We start from the raw sequence: 24,938 nt of genomic DNA on the forward strand, positions 1-24,938 counted from the left end.
CTTTCGTCATATTCGCAAGAAGCATTTTTCCCATTCGTAAAGAATCGCTTTTTCTGGTCGAATGGATTTACTTACAGCCTAAGCTCTAGTGCTATCAAGTGGTTCATATGTTCTTAATCCTTATGTATATTTTCCCTCTAGATGTTTAGTCAATATTGGAAGAATTGGAAATGGCTGAAGAATATTGCAGTGACACATCATTCTAAAATTTCTTAAAAAGCCCGGTATTTAATTTTAGTAAGGCTTTAAACTAAGAAAGAGAATCCTTTCATTTCATAATCGATTGACCCCTTTCCAGTAGACAGGTGTCGAAGCCTTTTTGGTAGAAAGGTGTTTACTTGTATAATATCTTTTCTGATGAAATATTTCGTTTCTTCTACGATCTTGTACGATAATCTTCTTGAGCAATTGCATCCAACGAACTTAAAGTTGCAAACTAACCAGTTCAGTTATAATGAGAGTGAACCGCAAGAAAAGAAAATATTTTGTTTGAGTATATGTTATTTGTTCAGACTAAAGCCAGCTAAAGTCGGATCTTGATAGCTTCGCCACTTGCTTTGATTCATACTCATTTCGTGTTTAACACCTGTAGCTGCGTCCAGGGCAGAGGTGAGGGATCGTCTATGAGTTTCATCTGATCTCGATGAAACCGTTGTGACTTTCGCAGCAAAGACTGCAGTCTGCATTACATTCCAGAAACTCCGTAGTAATGTGGAATCCCGATAATTCGTACATTAATTATTCGTATTTGCCGCTAGTTCGTACAAATTTGCCGATCTTCAGAAATAATTTTCTTTATTTTGCACTCCCGATAATTTTCCTGTAAAACGTACTTCAAATTTCTTAACGTGGAAACATGATCACTTAAATGGCACTGTGTTTTTATTCATTATTTCATTATATAAATATACAAATTAAATAAAGTGTACATACATTAAATATTTCTTATTGGTTTCATATACATAAATGTAAATATAATAACTATTTTAGTGGCTCATAGAAAATTATAATACATCCATGTCTAACATAAGAGTATATCATCTAAATATTTTTTTTATCCTTCGAATATTCGTGTTTGTATATATTTATTTTCTTTTTTTTTCTGTAAATATTTATCAGTTTCATAGCCTATTGGTTAATTTTAATATAAAACAAGCGCAATTTAGCGTCATCATCATCACTTTCGTTTATCTTAACATCTATCAAATTTCATTAGAATATATCGATATAAATAATAAAGATAGCAAAATTATTGTTCACATGATGAGAATTCGGAGATTGTTAGCAGGTTCGGAATGATCCGTGAATGAATATGTAATAAGGTTGCCGGATAAAGACAAGATTTGAATTACATGGACAACGGTGTTGAAAGGAATTATTCTTGAGTTGATCTCAAATTATTTAAAAATATTTTTTTGCACAAAACCGGTGTTAGTATTGTCCTGATCTCATTCCGAACCCACTGTCGTTTGAATATTAGATGTCAGTAATATTTAAAATTTTTGGAGATCGTTTCATAGTATCCAACATTCGCATTCTGTCTTCATGCGATTGATGATGTGTGCCATGAATGGGAGTATGGGCACCCAATTTTACTAATCCGAAGAAACTTCTTACCGGATCAAGGATTACATGACGATCATAAGCAAGATCGGAAATACGAATGTTGTCGTCCGCCTTTAATAGTGTAACGCCACTGGTGAAGCAAGTATTCGACTTAGTAACTCTGTCAACCGAATGTGTCATAGTTGTGCAAATGAGGAATGGAACTCCGTTCTTTTCGATGCGGAACCCATTTGTATCATGATCATCGTGATAAAACAGCTACAAATAAAACAACAAGAAATTCATCTAAGTGTAATCTCGCGGTGTTTATAGCGATTAGATTATTCGAAATAATTAAGACATGTCTTTTCTATTCGCTGGTAACATTAATTAAGCTTACAAATACCGATATTTCGGGAACCACTTGTTCCCTTTATGAGCACTGATGAAGGGTTTCCGAAATATTGGTATTTGCAAGCTTAATAAATATTATTAGCGAATAGAAAAGGCAAGTCTTAATTATTTCAAAGAAGAAATTAATGTTATATATGGAGAAAAAGTGTTTAACATCACAAATGCAGAAACAGTTGTGAACGTTGGGATACTTCAATCCTGGCTGTTTCTCCATAAGATGACATGTAACTAAATATTCATGTTAAACTGTTGAAGATGAATTTATGATTATATGCGCGAAAAAACATTCCAGGCAGTTGCCAATTATTTTTTTAACAAATTGGCTCTAAAAAAGCACTGAAACATGATCACGTTATATTATTTTTTTATGGAGCATTTAATAAATTGAGAATACACTGAACATTCCAGGCAGATGCCAGGCTTTAATTTCACTTCCACGAGAAGTACAAAAAACGCATTTATATGGAAATTATTATTAAACCGCACATACCTGGGCGTAAATGAGATAAATTCCAGTTTCTTGTACCGTCACAATCCCATTCTCCATGCGGAAGAATTGATTCGAATTACTGATTGAAGGATCAACGGCCCAGTCCACGTATACTCCGCCTGTATGCCTTAAACGACCATTTCCTGTGGATATGAAAAGGCAAAAAAGGAATTAGGAAAAAATATTTAGCATAGTGATGAATGTGCTCTAGTTGAATATACGACTAATGTCACGATGTCAAGGGATGAAAACTTCAAGAATTATTACTAAGCATTCCAACCTTCGTAGTGTCGATGATGACCCGGGATATAACGACTTGTGTCGCCAACATAATGAACAGCTACTGACCGATGTCGTCCTGAAATTTAACAAAGGAAATTATTAAGGAAAATGCAAAAGTATATGGAGTCGTGGAAGGAAAGTGTGCGTTGCTCCATGTAAATCGACAAATAATTAAAGAGGTTATAGAGCTAGAACAATAGTTTTTTATTACTTCTACAAACGTTAATGCATTGGCGTTTACTTCTAACTACTTCTAGTAACATTTCAAAGGGACATATTCAGCTAGCATTGGTTGGATATGTTGTAAGTGCAACTATTTAGATGAATTTTTTTTCTAAAATCAGTAGACTGGGCTGGCCTCACCTCGACCTTCTAGACTTTTGTGTACTGGTCGCGCCACTCGTCGCCGTGTTCCCGTTAATACAACTTGTCCAGGATACGATGCCGCCTTATCCTTTAATAAAAACAATAGAAATATGATCAAATTTATGTGAATTACAAATTACAAGCTTTAGCAATGAAGCAATGATAAATTACAAGGAAATGCGGTGATATTAAATGGACAGCTAAAACATCAAATGAGAATCTTTAACTTTCTCCATCGAAAGTGCCTAGCACTGAAAAAATAATAGGTTATGTTCTGAGCTCTTCGGATACATAAGTGAATGCAAACACCATATGTGATTGTCAACGCTTCTTTTTGGTAACATTGATGTTTCTACTTTGAATAATGGTTGAATTTAACATTTAATTTATACATTCTGTGGCATTAAGCAGACACTACTTATATATAGCTATTTATTCCAATGAATACTACTCATTTACCTAAAACGAAAATCTAAAAAAGCAGCCGAAACTTGGACAAAACTACCATTCATTTAGACAAACGACCAACATTATTTCGTGGAAAACTCAAACGAGCCACAAAGAATTTTGATATTGCGAAATTTTATATTACCAAATAGTTAAAATAATGCATTCTAACATATTCGCTTTTAGTAATTACTTCTCTATAAGCTTTCGATCTGTCTTCACTTGTGTGCATAACGCGATTAGGACGAGTATGAACAGTGAAAGGAGATACTGTTGTCCTAGAATCAATCCAATGTTGCCGCTGTCCCTAAAATATAAAGAGCTATTATTTAAATCTATTTACTGTGGATAATATCCTATTCTCGCACTTTTTACTAGTAATGGCTTTTTACCGCAATCACTCGCAATTGGAAATTAATGAACAATGCGCCTGTCCATATCGTCAATAAATGCCCAAGAACAATCGTTTTATGTAAATGAAAATACTTAGCCTAATAATAGCCAATTGTTATTGTTATTGTGTTTTCTGGGCTTACTGATAAGAGATACAAATAGTTGTAATAGGAAGACACTTCTCGCAACATTTTCAGTTAATGTTTATTCCAATTATCTACCATACAACAGGGTTAGATTCTATAAACTCTATAAACGGAATATTGTCAAGCTTTCAACGTTCAACATAGCTAACAAAGCGACTTCAATATTGAAAACTTGAACAATAAATATCAAGCGCTTGCACGAGTTCACAGAGTTTCGAGAAGTATAACCTTTAGCATTTTGTTTATTGAAAAGAAGTATCATAAGAGTTTTCTTTATGCAGCTTGAGAACCGAAAATTGTCTCTTGACTTATTCAGGCCAAGCTCATTAGACAATCTGATCCTAATAATTGAAAATATCGAGGATATATTATATTATTGTCGTTGGGGATGTTTCTTGCTAGCATAAGGACCGCTTCGAAAAGAAGAACGAAAGTGGGGTCGTTCATCTATCTACAAGAAAATTTGATGATGAACTTAACGGATAGTAGATTTCTAAAAAGGTTTAAACGTTGCTAGTGACAGCTTCTTAATACCTTTCAGTAGCAGAAATAGTTTAAGTACTAGTGATGCTTGAAAACTCTCTAAGATATTTATTATCACTAAATGGGTCCAATCGTGGAAGAAGTTGTTGTTATATTGAAACTATACTTTTCGAATCTGTCAATTATACACTGGCATCAATAACTCGACTTTATGTACTCGTATTGTTTGCGTATAAAAATTCGTAGTAAGGCTGATTGTTATTCGGAATAGCTAGTTCCATATTTTGAAATAATATTTCGATATCTTAGCTGGAGTTATGATGGATTTTAATAGTTGAATTACTAAAAAAATTAAAAACTGAACAATCTTGATTATATTTTTTTTGTGCAATAACTTTGCCGATTAATTAGGTCTTTCATTAAGTCCAGAAGTTACATATGTTGACTGAACATTTTTTTGGTCATATTTAAAGCAGTGAATATTGCTTCTTTTTTAAGGTTAAGGTTAGGTGTGAAACAAAGCCTTGTTAAAATCCTCTTACTGCCTGTCTGTCGCACGCATTTTGTTCAGAAACGACTATATCTATTATTTCAATGGGGGTGGCAAAATTTGATGGGGAGGCTGTATGGGCACCATGTTACTTTTAGACAATTGTATATTACTACACTTTTTGAAAATTCATTAAAGACTCCTTAAGTTTAAAATTCGGCAGCAATATAGACTTTAATATACAGAATGATACTGGAAGATTTTTCTAAAATCCCACTGTTATTGACAAAATTACATTGCTTCTTTCCAATATTCTGACATACTAAATCGATATCTATTACGAGGTACATATATATGGAAGAGTCGTGTACTCAAATATTTTTACATAAGAAATTTGAAAAACCTTTCACACCTGAAGCGTCAAGCTTCCATGTCTCGACTTGTTTATTCGATTCTAAGCGAGGCACTCAATCACATTTTGTAAAGCTAAGGCCTTTAGCCCAATGGTAGATAGACGAAACTAAAGAATGAGCCTCGAACTTGTCATTACTGTGATGAGGACAGAATGTATTCATCTAATCAAACTTTTATTTTTTTAACTCCAATTATTTAGAACAAGAGATTCCATCTAACGTTCTGGGGTGGACACAACTCATAGTTATGTTACCATGTTCAAGTATGTATATTTCGAAGCTTGCTTCACAAAATATTATCACTCGTTTTGATTTCATAAAAAAAATTAGGTGTACCTGTTGAGTTGGGTGATTGTTCTGATTGCTATCGCCATCTTTTCCCTGTTCCATTCGCATGTTTGCTGGTTTCGAGCGGATCTCCATATACTTTTTATATTTCCGTTCTAAATACTGTTGCCTTTAATTTAAAGAAATAATGATTGATTTCAGAAAATCGAATATAAGTTGGAAATTTCTGAGGTTATTCTTTAGGAATATTAAGGGAACGTGACGGGTTCAAATTTTTCAAATGCTTCATTTTTTAAGAAAGAAAAGAAACCTCATAATAAGAGTATGTATTTGTTATTGTAATTTTAAAGTAGTTTAAAAAGAAATTTTTAGAATTTTGAATTTTGAATCCGTCACTTTCTATTAAGGAAGAAACAAATTATTCAATTGTGCTAACCTTTTCTCATTCCAGTCATATTTCATTGTTGGTTTGACTGCGCCTTGTCCCTCTGCAGGTCTGTCTTTAGCAGAGTAGGGTTCATCAACAACTGGAACACCATTTCGTGCTACAATTGACCGTGTTTTTCGTTCACTATTTTCATCACTATTGCCACCTCTAAAAACATTTTTAGTGAATCTTTGTGATGACAATATTATTTGAAATAGTACATATCCAATCCGTATTCATAATCGTCCAAGTCTTCATCGAGATCATCATAGAGAGAACTGTCTAAATCAATTTTGTAAGTTTCGTTTGCAGCCTTTGATAAGTCCTCTTCTTCAGAACTACCGCCAAGAAGCTCATCATCCATGTAGTCTTCGTCATCGACTTCCATATCATTCAGTTCAGGATCATATTCATCTTGATCATCATCCATATTAAAGAAGCTTTTATCAGGGATTATTTTTTCTGCAGACACACTGTGACCATACTAAAAAGAAAGAAGAGCGTATTCTTTAGTATTTAGATTATGTGAATTGTGAAAATTCAGCTGCAATATAATTACGTATTAATTTTGATGGCTTTCGTTGAAAACGGATTACAAACAGACGAAAAAAGCTGTCCAGAATTATGGAAATTATCAAATAGAATTACCCAGGACTACCGTCAAGAAAAGATCACAAGCTAAAATGTAAAATGTAATTACCTCTGATTTCCCAACAGGTAAACATTCTACCCATGAAAATCAGTCACTAATTACCCGTCTGAACACATCTATTGCGAAACAAATTGACAAGATGAGATTCCATCAAGCCATTTTCAATTTCAATTCAGAAAAATAATTCCCATATTCATGTGTTTACGCAAATCCGTGTGGTGGAAAGCTTTCTTCTCAATGAATTTCCTGATTATTTTTAAAAATTTGATTTCGTCAACAGAATCTATTTTCGATTCAAGCATGTTGATTTTTCGCCTTCAATCAAATTTCTGATTTATTTGGAGTTGATTGAATGAAAATGTACATTATTTCTCTCCTCAAAAATCTTTCCCGAAGTTTGTTTTGCGAAATTGATATTTTGCAGAACACATGCCATGGAAAGTTGATGCGCTTGAAGGTCAAGGTGAAATATCGATTTGTATGACTATATGTAAAGTATATGTATACATTATACAAAGCTAAACTAGTGGAGCAGGTCGATGTTGGATTACAAGATTCACAAAACTGTTTATATCGACAAAGTGGCAAAGAATAGTTGCCCATTTGTCATATAAGAAAACTTATTTTATTTATTATGTCTCCTGTCCACTGCTTTGTGGAGTACAGGGAATCCAAATAGTCTCTTATTCGTATTGATATTTTTAGCCCATTTGATTTTTCAGTGAAACTGTGCTTAGGTTTATTATTATAAACCTGCTGCTGCTGCGCAAATGATAAGCTTACAGCAGCCAGGCAACACAGAGAACCACAAACACCCATGACCTACCGGGATTTGAATCCAGACCAATGAGATCGATAGGCTGACGCTCAATCAAGTCAATCTTTGCGTGGTCGAACATTGATTTATTTGGCGCATGGCTCCTTGAAAATTATACTGGAAGTAATGAAATTTCGCGGTAAATAAATTGATACGAACAAAGCTGACCATTCCTAAATGAAAGAAATTAGTTACTCCATTCGGCACATCTGCATGGTTCCCGGAAAAACCTGCTGGCTGAAAGGTATGCTGGAGCGACTAACATCAGCTCGTCATTCCAAATTATCATCAATCTGCCTATTGAAATTAGAGTACAAACAGCGACGGAATATTGCTGGAGAGAAGTTTCTTAATGTTTTAATGAAAAACTAGATTTTCAGTAGAAGCATTTTCCAGTCGGATACAGCTGTTTTTCACCTGGAAATCAAAAGTAAATCGAAACTTTCTCTTATGGCTTGAAAACTTTCTATTCCATTCTATGGATGTATATGTACATGCTATACTTGGAAATCGGCTATTGCTTCTTGAATGAGAATTGCCAAAAACTTATCCCTTATGCATTTCGATGTGTATGTTCTCGATGATTCGGTGCATTTAAAGGCACGTCAGCGATGATTTAGTATTTGAGTATACATTGATGTTTATCAAGTTTTTTACTATTGAAGCTATTTGAATCTATTTTCCACAAGGGCTATGTATTGTGAGTTCAACGATTAGATTACTTTTTATTCATTGTAGAAACAATTCTACTTTTCGCACTGAACTCATTTATTGTCCCTAGTATCAACGAAACTGTCCTGTTGCTATTTTCATCACACTAAAGTTTATTTATAAATTCAAAAGCTACAGAAGGAAATTCAGTTTGCCAAGAAAATTGCGCGACGACAGCAAGCAAAATAGCAAGCATACATAGCAAAGTGGCGTCCTGTTGTCGATTTATTATCATGTTCTTCGACATTTTTATTTTCATATCAACTGCTAAAAACAACAATAATAGAACTGATAAAAAATATGTGAGAGTTGTGAATAACATTCTATATCTGTTTGATTGAATTATTGTGTTATTACCATTATTAAGTTAGGAGAAATTATTCTAACGATAACCTAAACAACTGTTGCGTGAGAAATGGGGTATGGCCCTTTTCTCGCGCTTTCAGAATAGAATGTAAACAAACTGCAATCATGTTTACGTTTTGAAGTCTCATTTCCGTGGATAGCAATGTTTGCAAAAATCTTTTTCTTTTCTCAAGTATTATATTCGCTAAATACCTTCTACTATGTGTTCCTCTATAGTTTTATCAGCACACTTGCATCACGTTTATAAATAGCTCAATTTCCTTCTCTAAATTACTGCATAAAAATAATACATTCAATTGAAATGCGACAAATCTGATCAATAAACTCAAATCTATGAAATCGCAGCAAATTATTAGAATTCAATCATTCTTTTATTCACTTTGCCCACCAAATAGTAATATAAAAAATAGAAAAAAAATATTTCGAACTTGAACTAATATAAAATGGCACGAGACATGCAAAATAAGGTTGAACTCGGTCAAGTTGGAGTCGGGATCAATTTTTGGATGAAAATTTAGAATTCATTGATACAAATGCATTTGAACTTCAGCCATGACTCCACTATGTTCAATTATTTCCTGAATTTGGTTTTCAAATCTGCTACTATTGAGTTGATTGCATTCAACTAGCAGAGGAATCGTCATTTGAGAAATGACAAGAAATTGGATTCTAATTACCGTAGCCATTTCCAGTCGTTTAGCGAATCGAGATAAAGATACTATTATATTTCAAGGTCTCAATAATAAAGGGCAGATAAAAAGGGAATTTTCATAGTAGTCATATAGTATTTGGAAAATTGTTCGGTTACTTTATTGCAAACAAATAACCACTTTGCTTTCACCATAACTTTAACCAGCAATCATTAAACCAAAGAGCTTTAACAAATTCCAAGTCCCCCAAGCATGATTCCTTACTTTGTAGATAATATGAACAAATTTACGTTGTTATCATATGTAAACTGATAATCTACCTCTATTCATCCTAATTTGTACTTAAAGTCAACAAATGCTTACCTTTATGCATATTTACTTCATATTTACATATTTCTAGTGGAAGCTTTCGGATTACTTTAGCGGGTCTTCGTATAGAAGGCGGCTAGCTTTAAGTTGGTAACCATGCAAACATTGGAATGTGGTCTTATATCCGGCATTGCCATTTTCAGCTTAAGTATTGGGTTTTTGAATCGTAAAGCAAATACTAGACCAATATATCATGTTTAATAGGCCCCATTCATGATTTTATTAGTAGGTAGGGTACAATCTCTTTTTCTCTTAGATGTCGTATATTCTTTTGATTTCAATATGAGAAATGATATTAACAAGTTCATAATGGTTTTGAAGAAACAAATAATAACAATAAAAATAGTCTAGATATAAGCCATCTAACGGAGCAAACAACATCATCAACAATCAATGAGGGCTGAAAAGATTAGGGCATTAGAAAATAATACAGGTATGATCATCATCAACTTGATCGCAAGTCTCACACATGTTACTATCATTACATCCAAAAACGTTTAGTTCCCTTTCATAAATTCAGCTATATACTATGTTATATAAAGTCGCAATAGCTTGCCTTTCGATAGTCGTTAGAAACAAAGTCAATGAAGTTTAGAAACCTCTTCATTAGGACAGAGTCTTCACAAAGGATCTGGGCTTTGAAGTGTGTTAGAGCACTACATGCAAGACCCTAATGGTAGGAGGGTAGGACTCTGGTACCCTGAGGCAATGTGTTCAGCATTGCGCTCGCCCGTGATAATTATTCTGATTTGAGTCAGGACTGGTATCCGACATCCAATCACGATCCAGATCCCTCTACTACCAGCGAGATTTGAACCGCTGTGATAGCCTAGCGCTCCAAATGCTAAACCATCTGAGATTCCTCTGAAGTTTCACATCACATATTCGAAGATACAAACTTCTCGAATGTTTTCATCAAATAAACAAAGGATTAAAAAGAATGGAGATGATGGGAAATGTGACATTCTGGGAAGATACAGATATTCAGAATGTTGCTTTTCGATAGGGGAGCCGATAACGCAACAAATGGCTACTGTTTGATAGAGTACCTAGTTACAATTATGCAGAAATGTAATGTAAAATATAGGAAAAAAACACTGCAAAATTTTATTCACTTTACATTGCATATTTAATTTAAGTTGACTTTTTCAATAAATGTTCAATTTCGAAATCAATATATATTGTAGATCACGTTACAGCCAATAAATTAATTGATACTAACTGAATTTAATTGACGTTGACATCACACCAATTAATCTACGTTCATATTGATACAAAGTACAATTTACCTTATTTAATTATAACGATGCATGTTGTTATTACTGCAATATGGAAACAACAAATGCCTTCATGGTATTCTATTTAAATTTAAATTTCTTTCATTCGAACTTGAATTATTGGAAATTTATATGTAATGTGCAAATGTTTACATCTTAATTTACTCTGTTTAGCTTGCATAATTGATTGACGTGATATAAATGGAAAAAAGTTAAAAGCTAGCTCTGTATATTATCATATATGTATACTTGCATGTTTCAAATACACAGTAAAGTATTAGATTTGGGAAAATATTTCGTGGTTTTGAACAGACTGCTATGGAAGGTAGTACTTTTGGCGAATGGCCAGAAGCGATTGGCTATTTGTTTGACATATGCTATACGACATACGTGTAGCATTTGCGTGCTAAATTTTATTATGGTCGATTGAATAAAACGGATGCAATGTAGACTGGAAGGGTATTTGGAGGAAGAGTGCAATCTCTCATTATTTTCATTCAAAATGAACTTGGCAGAAATTATAGAAATACTTGAAGAATCCAAACATTTTGATTTTAAAATTTACAGTCCAGTTTTTTAAATAGTTTGTAAGCATTTCAGAAGTTTTTAGTAGTTATAATTTGCTTGTTCTTATTCTTTCTTACCATTTGTTCGAAAATATGCATTCGCTCTATAATTCAAAAGTATATTCTTTAGTAATGTTGCAATTAGAGGTATTTATCATTCACTTAAACTCACTTGCGTGGATCTCAAACGCTAGTGTTTTTTTTAATAATTAATCCATGCATACTCATCAGTCCCAGTGTGTTCTCCACGATTATTATATAAATTCAAGAACAAGCAACAAGACTTTTATCATCAATTCTTAGAACTGAAAACTGTGAACAAATTAGATATCAGTGGGCATATTTTCGATTTAAGTTGCTGACCACTAAATCTCTTGGGGCCACATTGTCAACTTTACCGCGCTATGAATCATTCAGAAATGACACAATAGAATTTTTTCTAGTCTATTAGAGACGTAAAATATAATGTGGGGCTTTCCATTTCTGCACAGTCAGTGTGATAGTTCGCCCAAAAAGATAGGAATAGACAAAAATCTTAAAAAGAAGAAATCTAAATGATAGTTTGATACAAAAAAAAACATCGAGAGGAAACAAATTGAAGTGAGTTATTTTTTTGGCTTCTGAATGTTTCTTTTTTAATTTTATTATTCGCAAACAATTCTGCAGATTGAAAGTATTTCTAGGTGTGATTTAAAGGCGATTTACCAAATATAGACCTAATAAAATATAAAATCAATGTTATTGGTTATGTATAGTAGGTCAGTAACATGACTCAGGGTTGATATGATTTACCTCATCGAAAATTGACTAAATTTGGACATTGCTTCGTTAAACGTTATAGATTATATGGATATGCCTATATCATGGAGAATTATAAATTGGAATCTTAGACCATTGACTATTGTCTTTGAAAAATGTCAAGTATAATTAAATTGGCAGATCAACTGAAATCAGTTGAAGCAGGCACTCAGGCTTTAGTTATGGTGGTAATGCCATACGCCCTCATCTGCTATACCGGGAAGGATCTCAAATGAATTTTGAATTTGAGTTAATACAAAATGATCGTGGTATTTCACTGTCCCCAGATCCCTACCGAACTTCGCGAGAGTAACTTCAACTGTTTTTTGTTGAATTGCAACTGACAGTTAACAGACTCTGAATGGTTTTTATACGATAGTAGGAAAACTGAAATTCTTTTAAAAAAGAGGATACAAACTCCATTTAAATCAAAATGCAGAAATTAGATAATTTATATAGAACCAATATATGCCTTTATAGCAGATAAAGGCATTCTCAAAAAAATCTAATGATGCAACGCAATACAAACAATACATCACATATCTCAATAAGTAAAATTCAAGCCTATGCAATCCAAAATGGTCTTTTGAATTGTACCATTAATTTATGACTATGAAATGACTATATCTGCCCAAACTTCTAGCAAATGATTGCATCCAAAAATAGTTTGGATTCATTGGTCACTGGACCAGCACTTTTAAAATACGTAGGTATGTAAAATGTGTCTGTGTGTTATTTGTTGTCAATTTGATTTGACGTCATAAGAAATACATAGCTAAATATACCTATATGAACATGTAAACAAATTTTGCTGATTTGGTGGTGGTGCGAAAATTCTTAAGCATTTAGGTATTCATTGCTGGAACAGCAAACTTTCTAAAAACATTAATTTGCGGAATTCAAATGATTTTCTTTATCGAATCTGTATTTATCAACTGTTATTTCCGACTTTATTGATTGTTTTTAATCGAGTTCTTAGATATGAAATGTTTGAAATTCCTTGTTGGTTATTTGGAAATTTCATTCCTGGCAGAATTGACTTTCACGCTCGTCTAGCAGTTTTTCAACCAAAATATTTTCAAACTCTGTATTTCACGATAATAACTTATATTGTTCTTAAATTTAAGCAATTTATACTAAAATTGGGACTAATAACCCATTCAGACAGAATTCTCCACTCACTTTTCATAAATATTTCCTCTATTCATCACTCAGCATATCCGACGTCATTCAACGACATGTACATTCAATATAAATCAATAACGGCTGCTGAGCGTTCCTTAGGAATAAGATACAAATTGTACCTCACATCATGTCTGGAATAACACGCGACTAACTTGTGTATGTACTATAATTGCTTCACTTGTTGCATTTATTGTTCGTAGTGCACATAGGCAAGTGACTTTTTACTTGGCTTAATTTAAATTGAATTAACATCGCATCATCATTGTGAAATGAGATATATAAATAAAAAAGGGGAAGAAAACATTAGACGAACATGCCAATGTCCGCTCAGTATTCACGCGAGTCAATTTTTGTTCAAAGGACGTCAGAGTGACGACAATATTATCTTGTCGACGTTGTCAACAACAAAAAAATTGCAGTTGTCTTCCTATTACATTCCAAAGTTCAAATATAAACGGGAAATATTTCTGGAAGAAAATTTTGCTAGAATATTCAGATTAAACTTGTACATGAAAAACAAATTATTTTCGCTTATTTTTTATGCTTCAACAATGATGAAAAACATCGAAAGTATTTACATTATTGTTATACATTCTTCTATCAGGCTCATATGCAGTGATACCATTTTTATAGTGTGAATCATCAAGTTCCTGGAAATACGCATTGATAACTTCCTTGTTGGGTCCATTATTTTACGTAAAAGTCATTTTTTGATAGTTGCTGAGGACTAAATCTAGTAAAGTTCCACTTGAGCTCTTTGATTTTAACCATTGCAACGATCGATGTATTACCATGGAGAAGTCTGATTTTCTTCTTTGACAGATAGAGTCTTTTTTTGCACTTCATCATCATTAACGACACAACAACCGGTATCCGGTCCAGGCCTGCCTTAATAAGGAACTTCAGACATCCCCGTTTCGCGCCGAGGTCCACCAATTCGATATCCCTAAAAGCTGTTTGGCGTCCTGACCTACGCCATCACTCCACCTTAGGCAGGGTCTGCCTCGTCTTCTTTTTCTACCATAGATATTGCCCTTATAGACTTTCCGGGTGGGATCATCCTCATCCATACGGATTAAGTGACTCGCCCACCGTAACTTATTGAGCCGGATTTTATCCACAACCGGACGGTCATGGTATCGTTCATAGATTTCGTCATTGTGTAGGCTACGGAATCGTCCATCCTCATGTAGGGGCCAAAAATTCTTCGGAGGATTCTTCTCTCGAACGCGGCCAAGAGTTCGCAATTTTTCTTGCTAAGAACCCAAGTTTCCGAGGAATACGTGAGAACTGGCAAGATCATAGTCTTGTACAGTAAGAGCTTTGACCCTATGGTGAGACGTTTCGAGCGGAACAGTTGCGCGGATTTCATCATCGTAGCTGTTATCGGTTGCGATTTTCGACCCTAGATAGGAGAAATTGTCAACGGTCTCAAAGTTGTAATCTCCTATCCTTATTCTTTCCGTTTGACCAGTGCGGTTTGATGTTGTTGGTTGGTTCGTCTTCGGTGCTAACGTTGCCACCATATATTTTGTATTGCCTTCATTGATGTGCAGCCCAAGATCTCACGCCGCCTGCTCGATCTAGATGAAGGCAGTTTGTACGTCTCGGGTGTTTTTTTTGCACTTCACTCTCTAAACGCTGTAATAGCCTTGGATAGTTTTACGAGGGATCATTTTATCCTTTTGAAGGTAATCAACGAAAATAATTTCGTTTGCGCCGCAAAAAACAGTGGCCATAATCTCAATCTTTGGAAATATTGTTTTTACCTTCTTTGACATTGGTTCACCTGCCCAAACCATTGTTTTACTGGTGTTTGGTTTCAGGAGTTCTACGGCAAGAATCCGTCGAGATTTCGAGACTGTTTCCCGAGTCAATTCCTGACCGAGAGTTAGTAAACACGATATCCACCTAGCAGAAAGCTTCTTAATGCAAATATGTTCATGTTTAATATTGCGCGCCCGTTCATTTGATGTGCTAGTTGTCTCCGCTATCTCACTTATTTCCAATCTGCGTTCCTCCATCATGTTTTTAAGAATCAACCATTTCGACACTTGTAATCTCAACGAGGCGGCTTGAAAGTGATGCGTCATCAGTGGTCGTGCGACCTTTTTTTTAAATTCAGAAACCCATTGTTTGGCTATTGAATATGACGGAGAAGTAGATGTAGTAGTTTGGCTTTTCAAATAGAAGTATTTGATGATGTTCGGATTCTCTGTTTTCTCCATTTTCACGCACACAACCAAGGCGTATTCTTCAATAAGCTCGCAACAGAGCAATTAACCTGCAAATTGGTATACAAGCTAATCAGGGGCAGATTTATAGAATATCAGTAAAAAATCAGACCTCTTAGTACTATTTCTTGATCAGGCTGGAAACTTTTCAACCCGCCCTTACAGATGTACCACTAAAACAGACGATAATGCTATTATCACTTTGTTCACGAACTCTTCAAAAATATCTTTCAAGGGAGCGAAAGAATAAAGAACATTAAGGTGCCATTAAACATCAGACAAGGACTTCAAGAATCCGCTGTTTTTCACAAGAGTATGATTGCTGCACTTCCAGCAAAGCACATTAAAATTTAGGCCAATGAAAATATCGACCGAGATTGAAGGAATCTAATATTTACAGATGAACTGACTTTTAAGATTGATAGTTGGTGAAAGCAAGGTTGGTCAAAAAAATAGAAACAATTTTGCAACGGATGTTTAAGCATCCAGCAAATGCCCACGTTCACGGACGCTTTTCTCTGCAGGGAATCGGTAGTTTTCATTCTTTCACCAGGAATCTCGACGCAGGCTTTATCGTGAAATTATATCAGAAGTGCCTCCGGATGGCGCTGGACGGTCATAGCGGAAGGTCGCGGTTCAAATCTCAATGGTGGCAGAGGGATTTGTTATTGTGGCTGAATGTCGGATACCAGACGACTCAGCACCTCAGTCAAATCAGGGTAATAATCTCAAGCGAGCGTAATGCTGACCACATTGCCTCCTACAGTATATGGTAGTGTACGTTATGGTCTTGAATGAAGTACTCTAACGCACTTCAAGGCCCTGATTGTTACGCCAACGATTACTATTATATCAAAAAGTATTGTATTGGAGTCGTCCAGATTTTTGATGGAACCTATACGAGCGAATGTATTCAGCAAAAGTAAAACTTAGCTGATTGTGTACCCCCCGGAAAGACGAAAATTGGCAGATTAGCCTGTTCAAAACTAAAACGCTGATCTGGAATGAAATGTTAAAGCCTTGAAGAAGCTTAAGTTAAAAGGGAAAATGACAAAAAGCACTCTATACCTGGAAATAACGTTTAAATAAATATGGAGACAATTAAGTGGTCGTGACTGTGTACTGCATTTGATTGCAGTTCCTTTACTTCCATGTCGCAAATGCAAATAAAATCATCCCCTCAAAGAAATAAACTTTAATGAGTTAAAATGAAGTTAATTTGTCATTGGAATCAGGGTAAACATACACACCATAGATATATGTATGCATCGGAAGTTGCTATGTTTAAATAATATCTGCACGACTCGGAACATAAAAACGAATAATTCGCCATTTCGGGATTTAATGAGAGAAACTTTCTATATTTATTTATTTCAAAAGTGTCTCCTTACACTGGATGAAGTTTTACTTACCGCTTCTTCGAATTCATTGAGATCAAGTAAATCGAAACCAAGACGCTTTTGCATAGTATCTAACAGCAGGTTGAGGTGTTTAACTTCTTTTTGAAGGTTCGCCACTCGTACAGAATTCCAAATCTGAAAATTAACGTAAATGTATATTCATAACTCTTCAAACATAGTGGATGAAAAATTTGGCTCAATGGGGAGATTTATCTATTGAGTGGATAAATTATAAATGTGGGATAAAATCTAAGTGAAATTGATAAGAGCATTGAAGTTTATCTACTAGATAAATAAGTCTTCCTTTACATTTAACTGAGTAGTTAATACCCTATCTACAATTTTAATACATAAAATAATTGATAAGAAGCCAGATAGTGTTCGCAATGGGTTCGTTGGAATGAGGATTTTTTTGCGAATTATGTGTAGACTCAATTAACTTGTTCGTAACATTTAGTAATAGTTTAAGAACCTCGTCACTAACTAACTAACTGACAAGAAAATACAAAACAACACACTTTTCATATGAATTGAATGCCATGCTCGGCCATTTACCATCCGATTTGTTTGATCCTTTTTTTGTTTTGCTCTCTGAATTTAGTTTTAAAAACTTAACAAGGTTTTACATTCCGAATGCTCGCAAACATCTTCTGAAACTCTGAAGGCGTTTACCTCGAAACCACGTTTTTTAAAACTTCTCATTTCTCTCAGAAATTACTAGAGGGATTTTAATATCTTTTGATTCGAAAAAACCTTTTGTGATTGTTTTATGTGACACCCCAACTTCGCAATCTTTTTTTAGCTCAGTAGCTAGCGATCCACATAAACTATTATTATTTTTCTTTCCTCTCTACTAGTATGCTTGTGAGTTATTTAGGTGAATTCTTTCTTCTTTGAAAACATTTCTGAAGGCTCCTTTGCAGTTTTACCCTTGCAAAAATTAAAATAGTATTATCATATGTTCTGCTTCCTATCAATTGACTTTTTAAATTTCAAAGAGGATTCTTACATTACTTTACCCATACATTTATTCATAATTATATTCTTAAATATTTTCTGTGTAGATATAATTATAGCATATGAGCTAAAAGCGCAAAACATTTGCAAACGAATCTCCTTTCTGCTGCAGATATATGATATAATCATCTTTAACAAACGACTTCTGGAAAATAGTATCCACTTCCAACTCTTTCCAGAAATCACTGTCTTTTTGAACTAAGTATACAAGATCAGCTGTTATCTTCTTTTATCTGCGAACCCGAAGAAAATTCTACTCTCTCTGAATTTATGATAAGACATAACTGAGATAAGAATAACTGCTTTGCATAACTCTGCTGCTAGAATCAATTTCTTTGGCGAAAAAGCAAATAAAGGGGAGATTTTTGTACCCCGAAAAACGTTAATTATATATACTCACAGTTATGAATGGAATGTACTTAATGACGTTAACTTGCATGGAAAATCTATTGGTGTATATTTTTTATAAACAAAGCAAGAAATTTAGGTTGAGTTTTGGCAATACATGAAAATAATTATGATCAACATAAATAATACCTAATCATGAAATAACCTTCCAAGATACACAAGCTCATCATCATCATCAACGGCGCAACAACCGGTATCCGGTCTAGGCCTGCCTTAATAAGGAACTCCAGATATCCCGGTTTTGCGCCGAGGTCCACCAATTCGATATCCCTAAAAGCTGTCTGGCGTCCTGGCCCACGCCATCGCTCCATCTTAGGCAGGGTCTGCCTCGTCTTCTTTTCCTACCATAGATATTGCCCTTATAGACTTTCCGGGTGGGATCATCTTCATCCATACGGATTAAGTGACCCGCCCACCGTAACCTATTGAGCCGGATTTTATCCACAACCGGACGGTCATGGTATCGCTCATAGATTTCGTCATTGTGTAGGCTACGGAATCGTCCATCCTCATGTAGGGGGCCAAAAATTCTTCGGAGGATTCTTCTCTCGAACGCGGCCAAGAGTTCGCAATTTTTCTTGCTAAGAACCCAAGTTTCCGAGGAATACATGAGGACTGGCAAGATCATAGTCTTGTACAGTAAGAGCTTTGACCCTATGGTGAGACGTTTCGAGCGGAACAGTCTTTGTAAGCTGAAGTAGTCTCTGTTGGCTGACAACAACCGTGCGCGGATTTCATCATCGTAGTTGTTATCGGTTGTGATTTTCGACCCTAGATAGGAGAAATTGTCAACGGTCTCAAAGTTGTATTCCCCTATCCTTATTCTTGTTCGTGCTTGTGTTTGACCAGTGCGGTTTGATGTTGTTGGTTGATTCGTCTTCGGTGCTGACGTTGCCACCATGTATTTTGTCTTGCCTTCATTGATGTGCAGCCCAAGATCTCGCGCCGCCTGCTCGATCTGGATGAAGGCAGTTTGAACGTCTCGGGTGGTTCTTCCCATAATGTCGATATCGTCAGCATAGGCCAGTAGTTGGGTGGACTTGAAGAGGATCGTACCTCTTGCATTCACCTCAGCATCACGGATCACTTTCTCGAGGGCCAGGTTAAAGAGGACGCATGATAGCGCATCCCCTTGTCGTAGACCGTTGTTGATGTCGAATGGTCTTGACAGCTCAGTCACGAGCAAAATTATTTTAAAAAACTCATCATCAGATCATAGATTTTCTAACAAAAATGTGACTGACAGATATGTAGATATTTGTATAAAGAGGTGAAGTAACATCTTACCTTTTTAAATTTTAGCATTCTATGGGGTAGGGTAGACATTTTAGAAAGAAACTACCATTCCAAGTTCACCAGTGTATAAGACTTACACCCTCAAACATTAATAAATTTCCTTTTGATGACATCTCATCAAGCCTTGCAATATACTTATTGCTTGGTGGAAGAGGCTCTAATCGAAAGTAGCCAGATTGCATATCTTACTGACCAGAATTATTGTTTCTCTGAGATAACTCTAGCTTAAACAAGCGCATCCTTTGACCCAAGATATCTGGGCACCATCGCGAAGTATTGTTTTCCTTGGAGAATCTCTCGTAATGTTAACTCTATTATAATTTCTGATCATTTTTTTGTGCGAATTTAGAGTGCATCTGGAGGTCAATCAAAGAGAAAAAGTAAATATAATTTCCTATAATTAGACACGTCATTAGACTTGTTACATTTATTTAACTTGTGAATTGATATGAAAAAAAATATTTCTTTCTCCGGCACAATTTTATTTAGCATTATTCTTCCATTATAAGTTACCCAAATTTCATGTTTATGAACGACTTCCTTTATTAATGAAACAAAATTTATTTCTGTTTGTAATACCAAATGCTCGTGATTAGGTCTTTGTTCTCGATGCTATGCCCCCATCGGCTCAAATATCTGAATACAAACGCAATTAAGATATACTATACATTCAAAATTGAGCACTTACGCCACAGAAGTTTTAGTGTGGCACCAAAACAAAGGTATAGTAATAGGTACTTGCATTAATGTTGGGATCTTATCAGTTTCCAAGGAAGTAAATATTGCGCTAAGGAGATTTCTAATGCCTACGAAATGTTACGTAGATAGGTGGTATATTATGAAGGGAGCTGTAGCTTAAGCAATTGAAACTTAAAGATACATTTTTTCCTAAAATGAAATATAACTTCACTGATATCAAGAAGCATTTTCACATTTTGTTTTTGAGGGTATTGAACATTTTTCTTTTGCTTCTATTTTCAAATTACTCAAGTTTCATATCTGTTATCTACTGCTACATGAATGCAAGGTCGTTCGGAGACATGAAACCAAAAATGATTATCAACATTCCATAACATGGGGACAATGTATGTACGAGGAAGATATTGCATTTCACTGAGACGAAAATACGAAAATATTTAACGATGAAACGTGCCACTGACGATATGATTTAGGAATGCAGGGAAGCTATCAGTGGACAAAAAGTGCAAATGATGTATCTACCTAAAGATATAGTGATCGATGATTGCCGAGGGTGACATCTAATTTGAAGTGGTGAATAAATATGAATCTCCATACATGATGAGTTTATAAGGAAATATCTTTCGTGTTATCAGTTACAATATTACCCACAAGTACTTTATTTATTCTTACACACACACATACACGGTGTAGACATAATACTTATTATAAGAAAACTGCCTATGATAGTTAGTCCCCTTCTTGCATTGATTACTTTTGAGGAATCGAAGATTCAAGGGAACGATTGCTGCGTTAAGAGGAAACACCTACATTTTGAAGACAGCCGGAGACTGCACCATTTTATCTACAGCTCATGAAAATGAGACTCGCTTTAGCCTATTGACGGCAAATGAATTTTTATTCGACGAGGATATCGATATCGAAAAAATAGCGTTCGAGAGCAGAATCCTCCGAAGAATGTTAAGCCCCTTACAGAAGAATGAACGATTTCGTAACCTAACGTTCCGGCCGAAATAACTCACCGAAAAGTCAAAGCCCTTACTGCCGGTAGCAATGATGAATAAGTACATAGCAATTGCCCTAAATAACGCCGTATAGAAAGTATACACTATATATACAGGCTACTACAGGGTCCTGTCGGAGAAATTGAATATGCAGAAAATTAAAACGTCATCTACAAAGCGATCCCTAATCCCTGCAAGAATCAAATGAACCAGAGTGAGCCAAAGTAGCGACATTTATGGATAGGGCGGCTATCTCTAGCATAGAAAAGAAGTACTGGAGAAACATTAACGAACCTGCAAAGAACTGTTGACCTCATTCAAAAATGGACCAGGTCAAGGGAAATAAAATTGAATGAATCTAGATCTATTCACATTAACTTCACTAAAATATGAGACCAGTTGGAGTCATCATCAATGGGCAGGACATGCCATAGGCGAATGAAACCAACTATTTAGGTATAACAGTCGATGCAAAGTTCAGCTGAAAAAGACATATTCCAAAAAAGAAAGCAAAGTTAAATGCCAGGTACAGACAGTTAAAGTTTCTCTATTCCGGGCCCCCGAAAGAATAGCAGGCCGGCATGAAATCCGCCCCTTTCTCCCGTTAGTTTATGGGTAAAGATGAACCAACCACGGTGCTAGTGTTAATTACAGTGCCCTTCCCCTACAAATTCGAACCGAAATTTGTGAAAAAAACTACTCAATGGGGAAAATCTCAGGCATAACTTAACGAGAGGTGGCTTTCTTGGGTACACTGTCAGGGCCGGGGTTAGTTTTTGAAGGTTTCCACTCCTAGAAAAAAAAATAGTGTAGTTCAGCTCCCTAAATACATGTATATGTTTGCTATAACCTCCATATATGGGGTATAACGAGTCAACCTCACCTAAGCGTCATTGCTATCGATTCCTGACAATTAGCTTCAGGTACCGCATGACCTTCTAAATGCCACTGAAAATATAAATACGACACTGATGATGACCATAGATATACACGGTAATGTTTCCTTTCAGTATCTAGATAATGAGAAATTAAAAATCAGAAGTATAACTGCGGTTGCGCTCATATGTAAACGATAATATGTAACATTATATTAAAGAGCATTGTTGAAGAGAGACCGTATACTCTACCCTTTTAACTGAAGGTGAATCATTCGAATAAAAACAATCCGAGACTGAAGGTTTGTATAAGGTAAAGAACATTTTTTTCCACGATTAAATCGGAAAAGGACAATTTATGTTTACTTACACAATAAAAAAGCTATTGACATATGACAGCTAATACACGAAGTAAAATCTACCGGAGTTTCTATATACAGCTTCTGACTCGATCCCTAGATATATATATCATTAAGTCCCCATCATTCAGCTGGGCTCCGCTATAGTTGATTAAGAGGAATAAAAATAGCATAAAGGGTTTCATGGAATGAAATGACTGGATGTGGCAGTTAAATAAAAAAAATTATGAGTTCCTCATCTAGAGTGGTGTATATATGTGGTTTGTTTTGATTTTCAAAATGTTTGTTTTGTAATTTTTCAAAGTCTGTTGCACATGTGCATGAAAGTCATGAGTATACGGGAATTAATTCAAATCAATGAGTTGCACGTTTAGCTCTTCAAAATATCAGAAATTGAAAAACTTTGAATTTCAATTGTTTGTTTTATCATTTTTCAAAATGTGTTACACATGTGTGTGAAGAAATGAATTCAATTCAATGAGTTGAATTTTAAGTTCTTCTAAATATCAAATAACGAAAAGTATTTGCACTATGCGCGAATCAATTTGAACTGATAATTTCTAATGGAACATACGTTAAATACTAACTAAGTTAGTATGTCCAGCACCAGAAAGTTAGCAGCTTCACAAACCGCTCAATGATACTTAAGATCTATCGAAAATTCAGCTGAAATTCGGAACCCTTTTTAATGTTTCTGATCTGAATATTTTGACATTCCCAATGGAAGCATTTCAGATATATTTCACACTTCAACTAACTACAGCCATGGTTTGGATATTTACGATAATTTAAAATAAAATTGAGCATCGACCTGAATATTTAAATATTGTTCAGACTCACCACGAATCCCAAAAGTCCTGCGTAAAAGATTGCCAGTACAATAGAATGGCAAACCAAAGCGGTCTTGCTTCCATTTGGTCGCTTCGATTCTCCTGATTCCACGGGAACTTTTATAAAAGGCTTCAAAGTTTCGACGGTCATAACGTTGAGCAGCTCTCAAGCACTTTTCAGAACGAGAATGTTATCACCAACTAAAATATAAATCACAATTCACCAAAAATATCCCAATTCTTAGGGTAAGGCAGATTTCATGGCACAGTCTTTGATTACTATTAAAATAAATTTCAATATATATTATATTATATTGAAGAACATCTAAATATGAAACAATTCTACTAAATTTAAATAAATGTTCACGATCACCGATAATTTTATAAATTTCGCCCCCTCACTGAAATTTTAAAATTTTTTGAATGGAATGAGAAAGTTCAGTAGATAAATCTATATATCTATTATTCCATCGGAAAGTGTCTCTGGTACTGTACTGTTTCGAGATATGAGAACGCCAACCGAACGTGTTTATTTGAGAACTGCGCGAGCAACACTGATTTTCTCGAGGCAAAGTAGCTATGGGTAAGTTGCACGAGCAACAGAAAAAGAAGAATCATTATTAATATTAGTGAGTAAGATCAGCAGTGATCTTATCGTGATCGCGTGGCGACGGCATTCTTCTAAGGCGGAAAAAATCATATTGCGAATTTTCGTTCATAGTTTTTGACTAATTAAGACATAGCAAATGTAATATACGAATGAAGTAGATAGGATATTATCTGAGACATATTCAAATGACCTATCTCGTGTAAGCCTAGAAGTTTTTGAGAAAAGACTAATTTTCTAGTTGGCTAAATAAGTGTATGCATAATAAAAAATCAATAGGACCAAACAAACCGTGCGCAGTGAGGGGTTCAACTTCAAATCTCCGCTCGAGAACCTTGGATAAGAATTCATCAATATAAATAATAAATTCCATGAAAAAAATTTTGTTCATATGAAAAATAAGTTCGAATCCGACCCTCCCTCTTCCTTGGCAGTTTCCCGCACACTGGCCTGGGACCAACGACAAACAATCCTGCATTCAAAAGTACAAACTAATAACATAATTTCAAATGGTGATGTCCAGTAGCATTTGAATGCAGAAAGGCATATGCCAGGTTAGCTGAAGGTCCCTATAGGCAGGCATGAGGACACTAATGATGTTGTAGATACTTGAATTCATATATGTATGTATTTC

General features: G+C 35.0%; 1 protein-coding gene across 3 annotated transcripts; it reads right to left on the minus strand.

The window, feature by feature from the left end:
* Positions 1-857: 857 nt before the first annotated feature.
* LOC119659396 (protein eiger) lies at positions 858-24,262 on the minus strand. 3 transcript variants are annotated; one of them, XM_038067459.1, is made up of 11 exons: positions 24,071-24,262; positions 23,708-23,898; positions 17,222-17,344; positions 6,406-6,668; positions 6,194-6,352; positions 5,806-5,926; positions 3,738-3,851; positions 3,095-3,185; positions 2,730-2,807; positions 2,450-2,592; positions 858-1,824 (listed from the first exon to the last, which is right to left on the minus strand). In XM_038067459.1, exons 2-11 carry the CDS (start codon positions 23,846-23,848, stop codon positions 1,477-1,479), a joined length of 1,581 nt encoding a protein of 526 aa, XP_037923387.1. In that variant the 5' UTR covers positions 23,849-23,898; positions 24,071-24,262; the 3' UTR covers positions 858-1,476. The 3 variants fall into 3 exon arrangements, with proteins under 3 accessions (XP_037923387.1, XP_037923386.1, XP_037923388.1); XM_038067458.1 differs by having other exon boundaries at positions 23,708-23,976; XM_038067460.1 differs by lacking the exon at positions 3,738-3,851 and having other exon boundaries at positions 23,708-24,261.
* Between the last annotated feature and the right edge of the window lie 676 nt (positions 24,263-24,938).

This window comes from Hermetia illucens, chromosome 6 (genome assembly GCF_905115235.1).
Source record: "Hermetia illucens chromosome 6, iHerIll2.2.curated.20191125, whole genome shotgun sequence".
Lineage (NCBI taxonomy): Eukaryota > Metazoa > Arthropoda > Insecta > Diptera > Stratiomyidae > Hermetia > Hermetia illucens.

Bases quoted from the DNA above. Each gene is read 5' to 3' on its own strand.
- LOC119659396 (XM_038067459.1), bottom strand. From the start codon at position 23,848: ATGACCGTCGAAACTTTGAAGCCTTTTATAAAAGTTCCCGTGGAATCA. The intron at 6,353-6,405 runs GTACTATTTCAA...AAATGTTTTTAG, and splicing joins TATGAATACGGATTGGATAT to AGGTGGCAATAGTGATGAAA. The intron at 2,593-2,729 runs GTTGGAATGCTT...TCATATCCACAG, and splicing joins TCATCATCGACACTACGAAG to GAAATGGTCGTTTAAGGCAT.